Source organism: Anoplopoma fimbria, chromosome 15, assembly GCF_027596085.1.
Source record: "Anoplopoma fimbria isolate UVic2021 breed Golden Eagle Sablefish chromosome 15, Afim_UVic_2022, whole genome shotgun sequence".
In the NCBI taxonomy this organism is placed as follows: Eukaryota; Metazoa; Chordata; class Actinopteri; order Perciformes; family Anoplopomatidae; genus Anoplopoma; species Anoplopoma fimbria.
This window is the reverse complement of record NC_072463.1, coordinates 8023443-8038554: the sequence shown is the minus strand read 5'-3', so window position 1 is coordinate 8038554 and position 15112 is coordinate 8023443. Positions and strand designations below refer to the sequence as shown.

The following is a 15112-nucleotide window of genomic DNA, read 5'->3' as shown; positions in this document are numbered from 1 at the left end:
GAAATAATTCTCAGCAGCACTTGCAGTATGTGTGACAAAATATGTAAAAAATTTAAAACGGACACAAGTTGTTAAAACATGGATTGTGTGTATGAAGTTTAGTATAACTTGCACAGATATTCCACAGGCCCACATAAACAAAAAAGCAAACTTTTCGTGCTATATCAGGTAATACATTTTCACGTTCAGATAAAACAGCAGATAACGTCCATTACATTTTTATGGGAAGTTTTCATAGATCCAACTTTGTCTATGCAAATCTGCCCAGATGTGCTTACAGAAAACATGCATTTAAACAAAAATAAAAGCTTTGTGTGCATGGAGAGGCTCAGAGGCCATCCGTACCATAATAACCCTACTTTAGGAGCAATGGAAGGCTGGCGGTACCACGGTTTAGCACCAACGGCACTGCGGTTTCACTAGAATGTCGGACAACTCATGTAAAACATAAAAATGCAAAAAAGGCTCGAGCAAGTTTTTGGTTTGTCCGTTCTGGGCTACTGTAGCAACATGGCGATGCAACATGGCGGCCTCCATCAAGAGGACCCGCTCCCTTTGTAGATATGAAGGGTTCATTCTAAGCTAACAAAACACAACAATACTTAGTTTCAGGTGATTATACATTAATGAAACTGTATCTCTGAAAAGCATATTTATTTGTGATCTGCAGTTATTGTGATATTATAATATTTTGAAATGAGAAATGAAAATGTTTATGGTTGTGATATTCTCTCTCTCTCTCTCTTCTCTCTCTCTGCAGGTATTCTTTGCGTCGGTGCGTTCGGGAGGTAGCAGCCAAGTTTTCTTCATGACCCTCAACAGAAACTCTATGATGAACTGGTGAGGGCTCTTCCCACTGTCCACTCTGCCTCCACTCTCCCATCGGCCGGCCCGGCCTCACACCTTGGCCCACGGCACTACTCACAAAATGAAACAGAGTGACGATCGAGAAGCCACAAGTGAACTCTTTTAACACTGGAGAGACTAAAAACCGCGTAGGACAACAAAAGAAAAAAAGTTAACGTAGAGAAAAACAAAAAACAAAGATCTCTTCTGAATGAAGAGACATGCCACCCTAGATTATGTCAGGTCACGCAGAAAACCAATCGTCTCTCAACTGACTGGCATAGTGGTGCCACTGACTTTTCCAAATATTCTCTTCCTCTGTGTGTAACTGCGTTCAAGTGTTCAACAGCTGTAGAAATACACTCAACACCTGCCTCCTCCTCCTCCTCTTCTCTTCCTCCCTTTGTCTCCCCTTCTCCTCCCAGGTAGATCTAGTCATCACTTTTTCAACCCTTTGATACCTGTGTCCTCCATTTTTCCTCACTTCCTATGAGCCATATGTGGGGATTGTTCCCGGAGAACTTACACACTTATCAGAGGTCGGAGAAAAAGATGAATGAGATTTAATATGAATTCAAATCTATACTTCTGCATATGACAGGGCAGCTGAAGGGATGACAAATCTACTGTGGGTGTCAGCGGTGAAAGCAGACAGCCTAATTGATTTTCCTTCTCCTGTGTCACTCCCCCTTCTCCTCCTTCCACTTCCTCCTCTCGCCATCATTTCGGGGCCCGGAGTAAACCGAATTGTCCGATCGCATTTCGCTGATAGAGATGCGGTGAGACAATCTGCTGTCACAGGCGGGTTGTCACGGTTTGCAAAGATGTGATGTCTGTGTTCCCTTTAAAGTAGAATCACCGGTCTTTCCTCGTTTCCTCGGCCCCTCCTCCTGTCACCTCCACCCCATCATCATCATCTAACTCTCACCACCCCTGTTTTCACTCTTTAAACTCTGAAGGTGCTGCATCAGATATACTGTAATATTCAATGAACAATGATAGCGTCATTCTGTTCATTCTTTTTTTATTTCTGTTCTTTTTCTTTTGATGTGACTGAGTCTGTCAGTCTTTGAAGCGCGAAGAAATGTACAGCACATATGTGTTTCTGAAATCAGGAGTGTATGTTAATGTGTGTGTGTGTGTGTGTGTGTGTGTGTGTGTGTGTGTGTGTGTGTGTGTGTATGTGTGTGTGTGTGTGTGTGTGTGTATGTGTGTGTGTTTGACTTGGTGTCGAAATGAGTTCCATACAAATCAAGTTTGAATCAAAGTGGTGCATTAAATCAATGTCCAAAAAAAAAAAAAAAAAAAAAGAGTCAAGTAAATCAGTCTCTGTGTGTGAACTTTTAGCTGAATGCGATCAAAGCAACATTGAGTGTGTCAACATGCAGATTTATGATATTATCTTCTTAGTATGGAGTTTATGAGTTGGTGTGTCTGAACGCCAAGCATTTAAAGATAGGCAATATTTTAGCAGTTGATTTTTTTGTTTGTTTTTTTTAGAAGGTGTTCTGCTGTTTCCTTTAACACAGTGGTGTTTTGGCTTTTCACAAATACAGCCATGCTGCTGTAGGGAATATGAAAATGCTTATCCTGAGTTCAACCTCAACAGAACATGAGCTGCAATCCTGAATACTGTGTGCATGTGAAGGATCTCATTGTCGAACGCTGCGGTGTCCTTTTGAATCATGCTCTTCCCTGTGCTCTTGGCTCCTTCCTGTTTGTACAGTGCCTAGCATGATGTAAGCAAAACGAAAAAATGGGAGATCAAAAGATTATCGCTCATGTTATAATTAATAATTTTATTGCCTATACGGTTCATTTTCACAGTTTATATTCGTGTGTGTGTTTTTGTCTTATTTTAACACATTGCTGATGTTATTTTTCTCTTCTAATTGAGATATACGTTAACACATTTAAGACTTGGTTTATTCTTTGAAAGGAGTAACTGAATATGGTATTAGAAAACCCTGCAATTTCTTTCTAAATACTTTATCTGTCTATCATTAATGCATATGGTATTAAATTGTATAACACTATTGAGGGTGGACTAGGTCATGCATACTCATCCACATTGGAGAGCACTGTAATGCAGATTAGTCTTTTTTTTCGGGTAGATATACTGCAGGCTTGCCATATTGGTGTATGGTTAACACATTTAAGGTGTCAAAAGAAAGACTGAATGAATTTTATCAAGTTTTTTTTTTTCTGTTCAATTATAATTTGTACACGTTCACACAGTAGCTGCTCCTGCAAAGATGCAAGAAAGGTTCACCAATCTCTGTTAGGGGGGCAGGCTAACATTTTAGCAATAAAGAGCCGAGCTGAAGAAAACCACTGTCTTCCCTATGTGTGTGTGTGCACGCATGCAACTGTGTGTATGATTAATGAGCAAGTGTGAATGGGGCTTTATTATTTTTATGTTTGTCCATCACAGAATTCACTCTTACACTGAGGACTCTCCTTTCAAAGACGAAACAGCTGTATTCTTAATTCTGTTTATTTCTTGTTTTTTTCTTTATTTTTGAAAGAGCATTACTAATGTCCTGATTTGGGATTTATTTGTTTTGTAAAAGAGATACTGCAAGAGAGAAATAAATGAAACTAGAGCATTATGCTTCTGGAGTTGTTGCAATTTTCTTTTTCTGAGGACGTGTTTGTGAGAGAGAGACTTTTTCACCAGGGTTCACATTTGTATCAGCTTTGACCCTCAGACTTTGTATCTCCCTCAAGTATATCATTAACAGCAAGTGTCTGCTCTCTGTGTGTGTGTGTGTGTGTGTGTGTGTGTGTGTGTGTGTGTGTGTGTGTGTGTGTGTGTGTGTGTGTGTGTGTGTGTGTGTGTGTGTGTGTGTGTGTGTGTGTGTGTGTGTGTGTGTGTGTGTGTGTGTGTGTGTGTGTGTGAGAGATAGAGAGATAGAAGGAGGATCCCAACTTTGAATCCGAGCAGCAAAACTGTAAAATTCGGCAGTAATTTTGCATTCCATTATTAATTGCAATATAAGGTATATCATTGTCTATAATGTAGAAATATGAAACACCACACACACACACACACACACACACACCTGAAACCGGTGTTTTGCAAATAAATTGAATCCATACTGTGTGTTTGGACACCGTGATTATTATTTTATTGCTTCCATCCAATAGTATTGTGTGTGGGTGTATATAGAGGACACACAGGATCCCTGCTTAATTTGTGTGAAAGAGCACTGTCAGCACTGTAGATCGTGTGTGTGTGTGTGTCCGTGTGCATGTGTTAGTCGATTAGTGAGTGGACACAGCGTGATCGAGCATGCAGCTTTCATTGATCATTACCAACCTCCTGGCTGACACTCTGGACCAGTCATGGATTCGGGAAAGGTAAGGCAATTCTTGGCAATTACATTCTTTGCATATGATTCATAAAATGGTTATAAATTCTACCTCTCCATTCTAAAACTTGAAAGCAGTATTTGCAAACAGGCAGCTGATTTCACTGTACTGCTGACATAAGAAGCTTTAGTTTACATTTTTCACTCTGACCTGAAGAAACTGCTCTTCATCAGTGTATTGAGATTGTCATATGTGTCTGCCATAAGAAGATCAAATGTATCCATAGCACATGTAACATGTTTCATTTAAGCATCCTTATGTAACTTCTAAGCATTCTTATGATTGTCAGAAATGTTACATAAAGCAGGAATAAATCAATCCTTAATGTGGAAAAAGTATTTTTTTTTCATTTCTTTGTGCCCTTTTATTAGTGACCGTGTACTCGGAGAGTGACTCATGTTCTCCTGCACTTTAGATTGTCTGTTTTTCCATGCATCCATGTCACTGTGTCCTTATCTAAATGATTACATTTCACTCCTGCAGCAGCTAACGGGTACATTGGCCCTGGCTGTGTTCACAGCAGCTCTGTCATCCCTGCAGTACGGCTACAGTCTTGGAGTCATCAATGCACCCCAGAAGGTAGGATCTACTTTCACCCAGTCTTCGCTCCCTGACTGGACCATCCAATTGTCTCAGAATACTGTTACTGTTATCAGCCATCATCTGAATAAGCTTACTCCACCCTATGGCCATTTGCTCTATAAGACAAAGTAAGTTCAATGTACACCTTTCTTTGCAACACTGGAGATACATTTTCCCATTGTCTAGAGCAGTGGTTCTCAAATGGGGGTACGTGTACCCCTGGGGGTACGTGAAGGCTCTCCAGGGGGTACGTGAGATTTTTAAAAAATATATTTAAAATTAGCATCCATTCAAAAATCCTTTAAAAATTGTTATTTAATAAATATTCAATAAAATATAAGTGTAAGTTCATAAACTGAATGTAATGCAACAATGCAATCGTCAGTGTTGACAGTTTAATAAATCACACACTGATGGCAGAGCGCTGTGTGTTACATCTTTTTTTCAACCAAAAATGCTTTGCACTGGTTAGGGGGTACTTGGCTAAAAAAGTATTTCACAGGGGGTACATCACTGAAAAAAGGTTGAGAACCACTGGTCTAGAGAAACAACTTTTCCACAAATTGTGCTATGTGCCCAACGGAGAACTGTTTCATTGAAATTTTTGCAAGTTGTCGGAAATTCCTCTGGTCTGTAATGACAAGGACTTTGGGTGGCTCTCCACCAAATGCATGTCTTGTTTAGCGGCAGACAAATCAATAAAAAATCTCTCTGCTGCAAGCTGCTGGCATAATCGGGACAACTTCATTCCCCTTCAAAGAGAAAACACTATGCTCATTGTTGACTGATCTGATTAAGACTTGCTCCAGTCCAGTTCTGGTCAGATAGCATTATACTCTTTTACTGCCCCCGCAGACAGGTCCTTTCAACACCGCCCAGCATTGGTGATAAAGTCAATTCTTATTTGCCCCACAGTGGATAACATCTTGGACTGTGTGGAGAAACTTGAAATAGAAACTCTGGCAGAGAAGAGACATCCTTCCCTCTCTGCTGGCAGCCATTTATGTCAAAGCAATGGCCAATTATAGCTTAGACCTCATGTGGACATTGTTCAGGACAGAGACCATACAGTAGATCCGAATGGGAAGTTCAAAGCACATGACACAGCCGCAGGCATCCATTGGGGAATGTCTTATTCTCTTCATATCAGCGTTGGTGTCCCTTCAACATTTGGAACTGTTTGTGAGGATGGACTTTGTCTTTCTTTGTGGCTGTTCTGCTTGAACGGCCTCCATGGACTTTCCCCTATCTTGTCTTGATGTTTTTCTGTCTAGTGCTGTCTTTGCTGATACATTTCCCAAAATAAATGTAGTTCTCCACTAAAACCCATTTATTTAAACAAGTACTGGAGGTGTTGTATTATTGTACATTACTTACATTTTGGAGGTGCAGATGATTAGATGTGTTGTTTGGAAATATGTAATGCCTTTTTTCTCTTTTCTTCAATGTTGTGGTGGTTGGTGGCCATATAGGGCAAAGGGTCATAGGGTCAAGAAGGTCCCTCCTAATTGGTGGAGAATATGTATGTACATTTCAGTGAGTCTAACACAACTGGATGATTGGTAAAGTGGAGATACCACAGGTCAATAGGGTAACATTTTTAACTAATAGATGCGACTATAAAACTTCCCCAGTTGATTACCCTACATTAAGAAAATCATTTTCATGTCATAAGTTGTCTGAAATTGTATGTTTAGATAAGCAAAATTTGTATTGTTTTATGTTACTGTTGGATCTACAGACACAAAAAGACACAGTGTAGTAAAACAAAGATCTAAATGTGTATTTTGGATGTTTTCTTTCCACTAGTCTGAAAGAAGATGCTATGGAATCAAAATAGCCCAAAATGCACTGATCAGTGCATGAAAACTATGTTTTTTTGCCTGGGGTGTCTAGCCTTTAGCCAAATAGAGGTTGACAGTATACTTAAAATGAAGTTAATTTCAGCTTTAGCCTGCTGTCAATCACTATGAAAACACCACTCACTGCAGCCCCTGGTCTAGTCATGTAAAGGTGTTAAGAGGACCTTGTGAGTCTCTGTGCAGACATGGTGGGTAATCCTCAAAGCTAGATGTAATATTATCGGTATGCTCAAACTAGAAATAACAGTTAACCAAAAATACACAGCCCACTCTGTACTATTGATAGATTACTACTTATTGTGCAATGGAGATGATAATCCATCCATCCATCCATTTTCCGTAACCTGCTTATCCAGTTAAGGGTCGCGGGGTGCTGGAGCCGATCTCAGCTGTCAATGGGCGAAGGCAGGGTTCACCCTGGACAGGTCGCCAGTCTGTCACAGGGCTGACATATATAGACAGACAACCACTCACACTCACATCCACACCTACGGGCAATTTAGTGTCTTCAATGAAGCTTAGCTGCATGTCTTTGGACTGTGGGAGGAAGCCGGAGAACCCGGAGAGAACCCACGCTGACACGGAGAACATGCAAACTCCAGTCTGTCTAGCCTGGGAATTGAACCCCGGCCCCTCTTGCTGTGAGGCGACAGTGCTAACCACTACACCACCGTGCATAATAATAATAATAATAATAATAATAATAATAATAATAATAATAATAATAATAATAATAATAATAATAATAATAATAATAATAATAATAATAATAATAATAATAATAATAATAATAATAATAATAATAATAATAATAATAATAATAATAATAATAATAATAATAATAATAATAATAAACAGTATAATAGTTAACACGGTAAAAAACAATCGATATAATGGAAGAGAAATAACAAATAAAATAAATAAAATAAATAAAATAAATAAAATAAATAAAATAAATAAAATAAATAAAATAAATAAAATAAACAAATTGTAAATTAAAGCCTTATCTCCTCAGGCAGGTTGTTCCAAAGCGTTGATGATGAACAACGCCACTGGAGTCAATGTGTATAAGTGTCATCTTTCAAAATGGCCTCTCCCGCTTATTGGATTTTATTGGACAGTGTGATATTGAATCAATCAAAAGGAAATTTCGCTAAATAGGCAAAATAAAAAATACTGATGTTGTCCTTTTGTTTAAACGACATCTTACTTAATACAATTTTAAGTTACATAGTGAATGTCATAATTACTAAGCACATATGTTAACGATATGTGTTTGCATATTTTGGGACTGCCTGTACCTCTTGATGATCAATAAACATGTTTGTGTCCTAGGTCATTGAAAAGCATTATGGGCGGTCACTGGGGGTGTGGTCAGAGAGGGCCGCCGTCCTGTCAGGAAACGACACAGAAGAAGACGATTTCCCCGAGGCGGGACAACACCCTTCCGTGGTCATGTATTGGTCATTGTCGGTGGCAATCTTCTCCATCGGTGGCATGTTATCCTCCTTCCTGGTGGGATTTGTGGGCGACCTGAGAGGGAGGTGAGAAAGGAAGGATAAAATGACACTGAAAAAGAAGGGAATAACTGAGTAAAATAATGTGGAGTGTGAAGAAGGATGGGAGTCGAAGAGAGTGAGTCAAACTTTAGTTTGAAAAGACTTACAGAGTTGAAGCTAAACCGGCATCAATATGGAATAATGCCACGGTGCTGGTGCTCCTATCCATCATCTGTCTTTCTCTTCATCTCCCTTTGCCTCCTCTCTCTGTCCCTGTCTTGCAGGATAAAGGGCATATTAATGGTCAACATTCTGGCTGTAGCTGCCGGACTGCTCATGGGACTCTGCAGAATGTGGAAACCTCACATCATGGTCATCTCCGGCCGCGCCGTTATGGGCTTTTACTGTGGTACATTAAAGCACGTTATAACCTTCAATTAATAAGTTGGAAATCCCAATTTTTTTTATAGGTCATATGCTATATGATCCTTTATTATTCCAAATATTCACCTTCATGACAGCTAATTATTTCATATTTAAGAGGAAATTGAAAGGTTTCCCCAAAATATCCCCCTCCAGTATTGCCATATATCCGACAATGAATGTTTGCTCATCAGTCCTCCTGATGTGTGCGTTTCAGGGTTGACATCTGGGCTAGTGCCTATGTACATTGGAGAGATTGCACCCAAGGCTTACAGAGGGGCTCTGGGAACATTACACCAGCTGGCTATTGTCATTGGCATCCTAATCAGCCAGGTGAGGTGCACAGCATCATCTTTGCTTGATGACATTCGTAACATATAACCTAAACTGTATGTGTATGTGTGTGTGTTTGTGTGTGAATGTAGGTAATAGGCTTGGACTTTGTGTTTGGTAATGATGATATGTGGCCCCTGTTGCTTGGGCTGTCTGGAGCTCCGGCAGTATTACAAACTTTCCTGCTGCCTCTATGCCCCGAGAGCCCTCGGTACCTTTACATTATACTGGGCAAGGAGCAAGAGGCTAGAAGAAGTAAGAGTGACACACAGCAACTCTCCGTTTCCACCCTTTTTTCTCTCTTTTAGGGCTCTCTTATGGAAACACTATAACCTCGATCATTCAGAAGTATACAGTTTACAGTAGCCTATATAGACTATGCTACACAAGATGCTTTAAAGCAAAAGTTCAGCAATTAAGGAAACATGCCTGTTCACTCTCACACACAGAGTTAGATAAGGAGATCAACACCACTCTCACGTTTGACTGATAAATGTAAGACGATGGCTGCATTCACAACAACCTGCACTGAACATCAGATGTTTTTCTATGAACTAAACAAACAAGACATATCTTATTACAGGACAAAATGCACTAGAGGTGCTGGTAGGGCGATTTGTTACCTCTGGACAGAGCCAGGGCAGTTGTTTCCCCCTCTTTCCATTCTGTAAACCAAGCTAAGCTAACTGGCTGCTGGTTATACCTTCACACTTACTGAACAGACATGAGAGTTTGTCGATATTTGAATCTAACTCTCAGAAAGAAAGTGAATAAGCGTATTCCACGAAATACAAAACATATTCCTTTCATTTTGCTACTTTCAGTTCATTTGAAAGCTACTTGTAATTGTTCATATTTACACTATGGTGCTGCTTTTACTTAAGTTAAGATTCTCAAAACTTCTTCCACCATTGCAAGTTCATATATACAGACTCTTGCTCTTGTTTACCTTTGATCTGGGTTGTGTTGCAGGTTTATATCGTCTAAAAGGGGTGTATGATGCAACTCCGGATCTGGAAGAGATGAGGAGAGAGAAAGAGCAGGCCGACAGGGAGCCCAGGGTCTCTATCCTTTCCTTGGTAAGTCTCTATATAGGAAGAGGCTCACTTGAGACAGATTGCCACAACTACCTAAAAATATAACTCAGGAATTTTGTTTCAATTTGTCCGGTCGGCAATTTTGAAGAAAATTGATTTTAGGGTTTTAGAATAAAATAACTGATAAACTCCCTGAGCAGATAACTCTCATTAAACTATCACTAGAATAGTCCTGAAAAATAGACACAAATTCCTTCATAACAATCCTCCTCAGGGCCGACAGAGACACAATCTCTGAGCCATCCAAATGAATCAGCAACCAAAGTATCCTGATGATCTCATGTAACGAGAATGTGCTCTAGTGGTGCACTTTAAAAAAAAAACACTGCAGTGACAATATTGTACTGTTCTTTATTTCCTCCTAGATCCGCTCCTCCCTGTACAGACAGCAGCTGTTTGTTGCCCTCATGATGCACCTCTCCCAACAGTTGTCTGGCATCAACGCAGTGAGTGGCAAATTAAAATCACAGTGACCCTTGAATAATATACCTGTTTTAAAATTCTCCTATTTCTTAACTTTCTTACCGTATTTTATTGTATATTTTCATCTTTCAATTTTTTTTTTATGCACTGTGTTTTATTTTTACTGTACGCAACAATTAATCACCTAGCCAAATTCCTTGTATGTGTTACGTACTTGGCACTAAAAAGCTTCTGATTCTGATTCTGATGTTAGAATGGCAGGAAAAATCTTGTTTCATTGTCAGAGGACACTGTATGTGCACATCAGCAGTGACTGGGTTTTCATGTTTTAGTCTTCTGGTTCACTTTAACTGCTTTCATAGCTCAACTTTTGGCCGCAGTTGTCAGAAAGATTTTTCTAAATAAGCTCTAAAAAAAGTCACTGTACACTACCTGCCCAGCACAAGACAGAAGTCAGACAAAGTTAGTATATAACTAGTGAACATAGCGGGGCATTTAGGAGCTGAAGAGCCAAATGTTCCCCTTTAAAGGAAAGTAGAGACGAAAAGAGCTGAAAGGAGAGTGAATGTTGGGCGTACATTCATCAGCTGACCAAAAACACAACTCCAAATGAATGCTAACATCGCCTATGTCTTCTGGGTTTGTAAACGGGCAGCTGTTGGCTATCAAGTTTGTCACTGTTGTGTTTGCAGCTGTTTAAAAAATAGAATTTTGCAATTATTAGTGTGCCAGGAAATGAAACATTATTTTACGTTATTTACTCCTCCACAATTTTCTGTCTTGAGATATGATCATAAGCCCGACTTCACTCACAAATGTGCATTGCTTATTGTTACTTCTCTTGAGTGTTTGGCCTTCACTCTGAGTGTGTTTGCAGCTTGAGATTTACTCAAAAAAAAAAATGCAGTTAGCAGAGTACATGAGATCTTTAATTCTCTGTTGTACGACTGTAAAATATACTTACCTGCCACTGTCCCTAATCAAAGCAAACACACAAACAGCTCCTTTTTTACATCACTTTGAAGTTATAGAAATTCTTTGCTTGTTTTGTCCTCAAGATCTTTTATTACTCTACGGATATCTTTACCCGAGCCGGTGTCGCTCAGCCAGTCTTCGCCACTATAGGAGTCGGAGTCATCAACACACTCTTCACTCTGGTGTCTGTGAGTAGCTACAGACGCAAAACACACAGACACATATACACACTTGTGGATATAAACCATGAACATTGCACTGTTTTTTTTCTTTTATTGCTTCTAACCACACAATAACATAGACACAAACTCACAGATAATGGGTGTAACATATGTTCTAGGTTGCACTGGTAGACAAGGCTGGCAGGCGCACTCTGACTCTGGTTGGACTGGGAGGGATGTGCTGCTGTGCAGTTGCCATGACAGTGGGCCTCAAATTTCAGGTTTGTTCAATCAGGTGTCAGAGATTTAGTCTGTCAACAACATGAGCTGAACATCTATCTAGTTATGAGGCTGTGCAATTGTATTGGCATGGCCTGAAATACTTTGTTTTCTACCACCTGCATTTACTGACTTGTTAAGAAGCTATGCTCATTCTAAATGTTCTGTCTAAAATGTCAAAAAAAGCCGTACAAAGCTCAGTCTCGAAAAAAATCTTAACCAAAGGTCCACTTGACAGCTTTTTCTGGAGCTTTCAACTGCATCTCATGGTCTTCATCATTGGATGGAGTTTGCTCCGTTTCGTATAGCTCAGCTGCCATTGCATACCGGTAGCACAACTTTCTTTGTTTTTCTGAGCAATTTCCGTACTTACCCGTGTTGCGGTGGAAAACTCCATATCACAAGTGAGCAAGATTTGTTTTGTTAAAGTAACTTTGTAAAATGTTTAAGGATGGGATATTTATGCAAGACAATGCCAACCCATTCCACTCTCATGCAAGCATCTTTTGATCATTTGTGGTGCTGCAAAGTTACAGATGTCCACCTCAACTCCTAATATTTATTAGAACGGATTTTTTGTCTTTACAGTAAACAAATGCAGTGCATGCTTTACATAGAGCAAAAATATCCAATACCTTACCTCCATACGTAAGCTGTGTATCACACTGTGTTGCTTGCAAACACAGGTCCTAAGCCAACATGTTTCCAACTCAGTGCGTTGTTTCAGGCAGCATTTGATCATTCCAAGTAATCAGGAAACTGCCCTGACTGATGTACTCTTTCTTCCGTCCAGAATGAATACTCATGGATGAGCTACGTCAGCATGTCAGCCGTCTTCCTCTTCGTGAGTTTTTTTGAAATTGGTCCTGGTCCCATCCCATGGTTCATAGTTGCTGAACTGTTCAGTCAGGGACCTCGGCCTGCGGCCATCGCTCTAGCCGGCTGCTGCAATTGGACCAGCAACTTTATCATAGCCATGACCTTTCCATATATACAGGTAGGCAGAACAACAGGGACATACATATGTACTGTAAACTCACAGAATCCAAAAACACTGTCAGTCCTGACTCCTGTCTTTTTCTTTCTTTTTCTTTTAAGACTTGGTTGGATTCTTATGTGTTCATCCTGTTTGCTGTGCTGCTTTTCGGCTTCACTGTGTTTATTTATTTTCGGGTGCCCGAGACCAAAGGGAAATCCTTTGAGGAGATTGCTGCTGTCTTCCACAAGGGCCGGAAAAAGGTGGCACAGGGCCCCAAAGATGGTACTGAACTGCAGCAGCTCAAAACATCCACAGATGCTTGAAACAACAGCAGCGTATTTGTGTGATCTATTTGTATGTGTGTTCAGCTGTCAGTATTTCAAATGTCAAGTTTTTATGTACATTTATTCTCGTAGTATTATAATAATTATATAATGAATTAAGGTGTTTTTACACGATGTGATATTTTTTTATCATATGATTATGGATGCCACACAAAAACCAGCAGTGACAGTTCTGTTATATGGAGTGAAGTTTACATTTAATCCAAATATAAACTTGCAGTATTGTGACTTGATAGTTAAAGTGGCTATAATCAATATTTTATTGCATGCCTGTTTGTGTGTGAAAGGAATTATTTGAACCTTCGGATATTTTTTACCCAACTGCAGTTCCTCTGAGATTTATGGGGTCTTTCATTGTTGTGGTTTTCATGTTTTAGTATTTTGGTTCAATTCAACTGCTTTCATAGCTCAATTTTTGGCCACAGTTGGCAGAGAGATTTCACAAAATAAGCTCTAATAAAGTCACTGTACACTACCTGCCCAGCACAAGACAGAAGTCAGACAAAGTTAGTATATAACTAGTGAACATAGCGGGGCATTTAGGAGCGGAAGAGCCAAATGTTCCCCTTTAAAGGAAAGTAGAGACCAAAGGAGCTGAAAGGAGAGTGAATGTTGGGCGTACATTCATCAGTTGACCAAAATCAAAAACTCCAAATGAATGCTAACATCGCCTATGTCTTCTGGGTTTGTAAACGGGCAGCTGTTGGCTATCAAGTTTGTCACTGTTGTGTTTGCAGCTGTTTAAAAAATAGAATTTTGCAATTATTAGTGTGCCAGGAAATGAAACATTATTTTACATTATTTACTCCTCCACAATTTTCTGTCTTGAGATATGATCATAAGCCCAACTTCAATCACAAATGTATGTTGCTTATTGTTACTTCTCTTGAGTGCTTGGCCTTCACTCTGAATGGTGTATGTGTGTGTGGGTCTGACACTAAAAGGCTGTTTTCGCATTACTCTGTCGAAGGGGGGGACAGACTCTCTGTGCTAACCTTAAACATGCCAAGACAGGCAAGCACGACCATTACTCTCTGACATTACAATGAGCCGACTGTCAACTGTCCAATAACTTACAGATATGTTGTGGAAACTTGAAGCCTCAAGCGCACATTCACTGACTATGGATTTTAAAGTGTAGAAGGAGACATCTTGTGTCCAGCAATAAAACCTTTTGAAACAACAAATATTTGTCATAGATTCTGGATTGAACCGCTGATGTAATTTTAAGATATGAATGAGGTAATTCAACTTTTTGGTTGCTTTGGAGCGGGGACCTTTTAAGAAAGCAGAAACGTGTTTGGTTTTTTAATCAACCCAATAGTGCAGATCACAAGTGAGCAAGATTTGTTTTGTTAAAGTAACTTTGTAAAATGTTTAAGGATGGGATATTTATGCAAGACCCATTCCACTGTCACACAAGCATGTTTTGATCATTTGTGGTGCTGCAAAGTTACAGATGCCCACCTCAACTCCTAATATTTATTAGAATGGATATTTGTCTTCACAGTTAACAAATGCTTTACATAGAGCAAAAATATCCAATACCTTACCTCCATACGTAAGCTGTGTATCACACTGTGTTGCTTGCAAACACAGGTCCTATACCAACATTTATTTTTATATTTATGGAATCATCCCTGCTTTATAGATAGTGGCTTTGAAAAGATCAGTGTAAAGTCCAATCAAGGAGAACATGGAGCAGACGGCTGAGTGTACCAAAGCCCAGTTACTCTGCTCTCACACAGCCCCCAGAAACAAAAGGCGGAAGTAATTTTAATGTATTGGGTATTATATCGTTTATTTTAATCTACAACAATATATGCACTGACTGGCAGGTACAATTTGTTTTAGTGTGTTTCTGCACTGTACTTTTGCTCTGGTTTATGCTCTTAGATGCTTGTTTAAGAAAGGAGATGCACTTATGACTTCTG

The 15112-nt window shown here is 39.5% G+C and overlaps 2 protein-coding genes across 2 annotated transcripts in view; both read left to right on the top strand.

The window, feature by feature from the left end:
* tnika (TRAF2 and NCK interacting kinase a) overlaps positions 1-2014 on the top strand; it is a 60593-nt gene extending 58579 nt beyond the window's left edge. Inside the window, 1 exon segment of the mRNA XM_054614312.1 lies at positions 761-2014. Within this exon segment, the coding sequence (XP_054470287.1) occupies positions 761-844 (84 nt within the window). The 3' untranslated portion in view covers positions 845-2014.
* A 2095-nt stretch (positions 2015-4109) lies between these two features.
* On the top strand, positions 4110-14365 carry slc2a2 (solute carrier family 2 member 2). Its single transcript, XM_054613413.1, has 12 exons — positions 4110-4209; positions 4705-4800; positions 8001-8209; positions 8449-8573; positions 8805-8920; positions 9013-9175; positions 9893-9999; positions 10383-10463; positions 11499-11603; positions 11756-11857; positions 12649-12852; positions 12954-14365. The coding sequence occupies exons 1-12, from the start codon at positions 4195-4197 to the stop codon at positions 13155-13157; spliced, it is 1527 nt and encodes a 508-aa protein (XP_054469388.1). The 5' UTR covers positions 4110-4194; the 3' UTR covers positions 13158-14365.
* Positions 14366-15112: the final 747 nt, after the last annotated feature.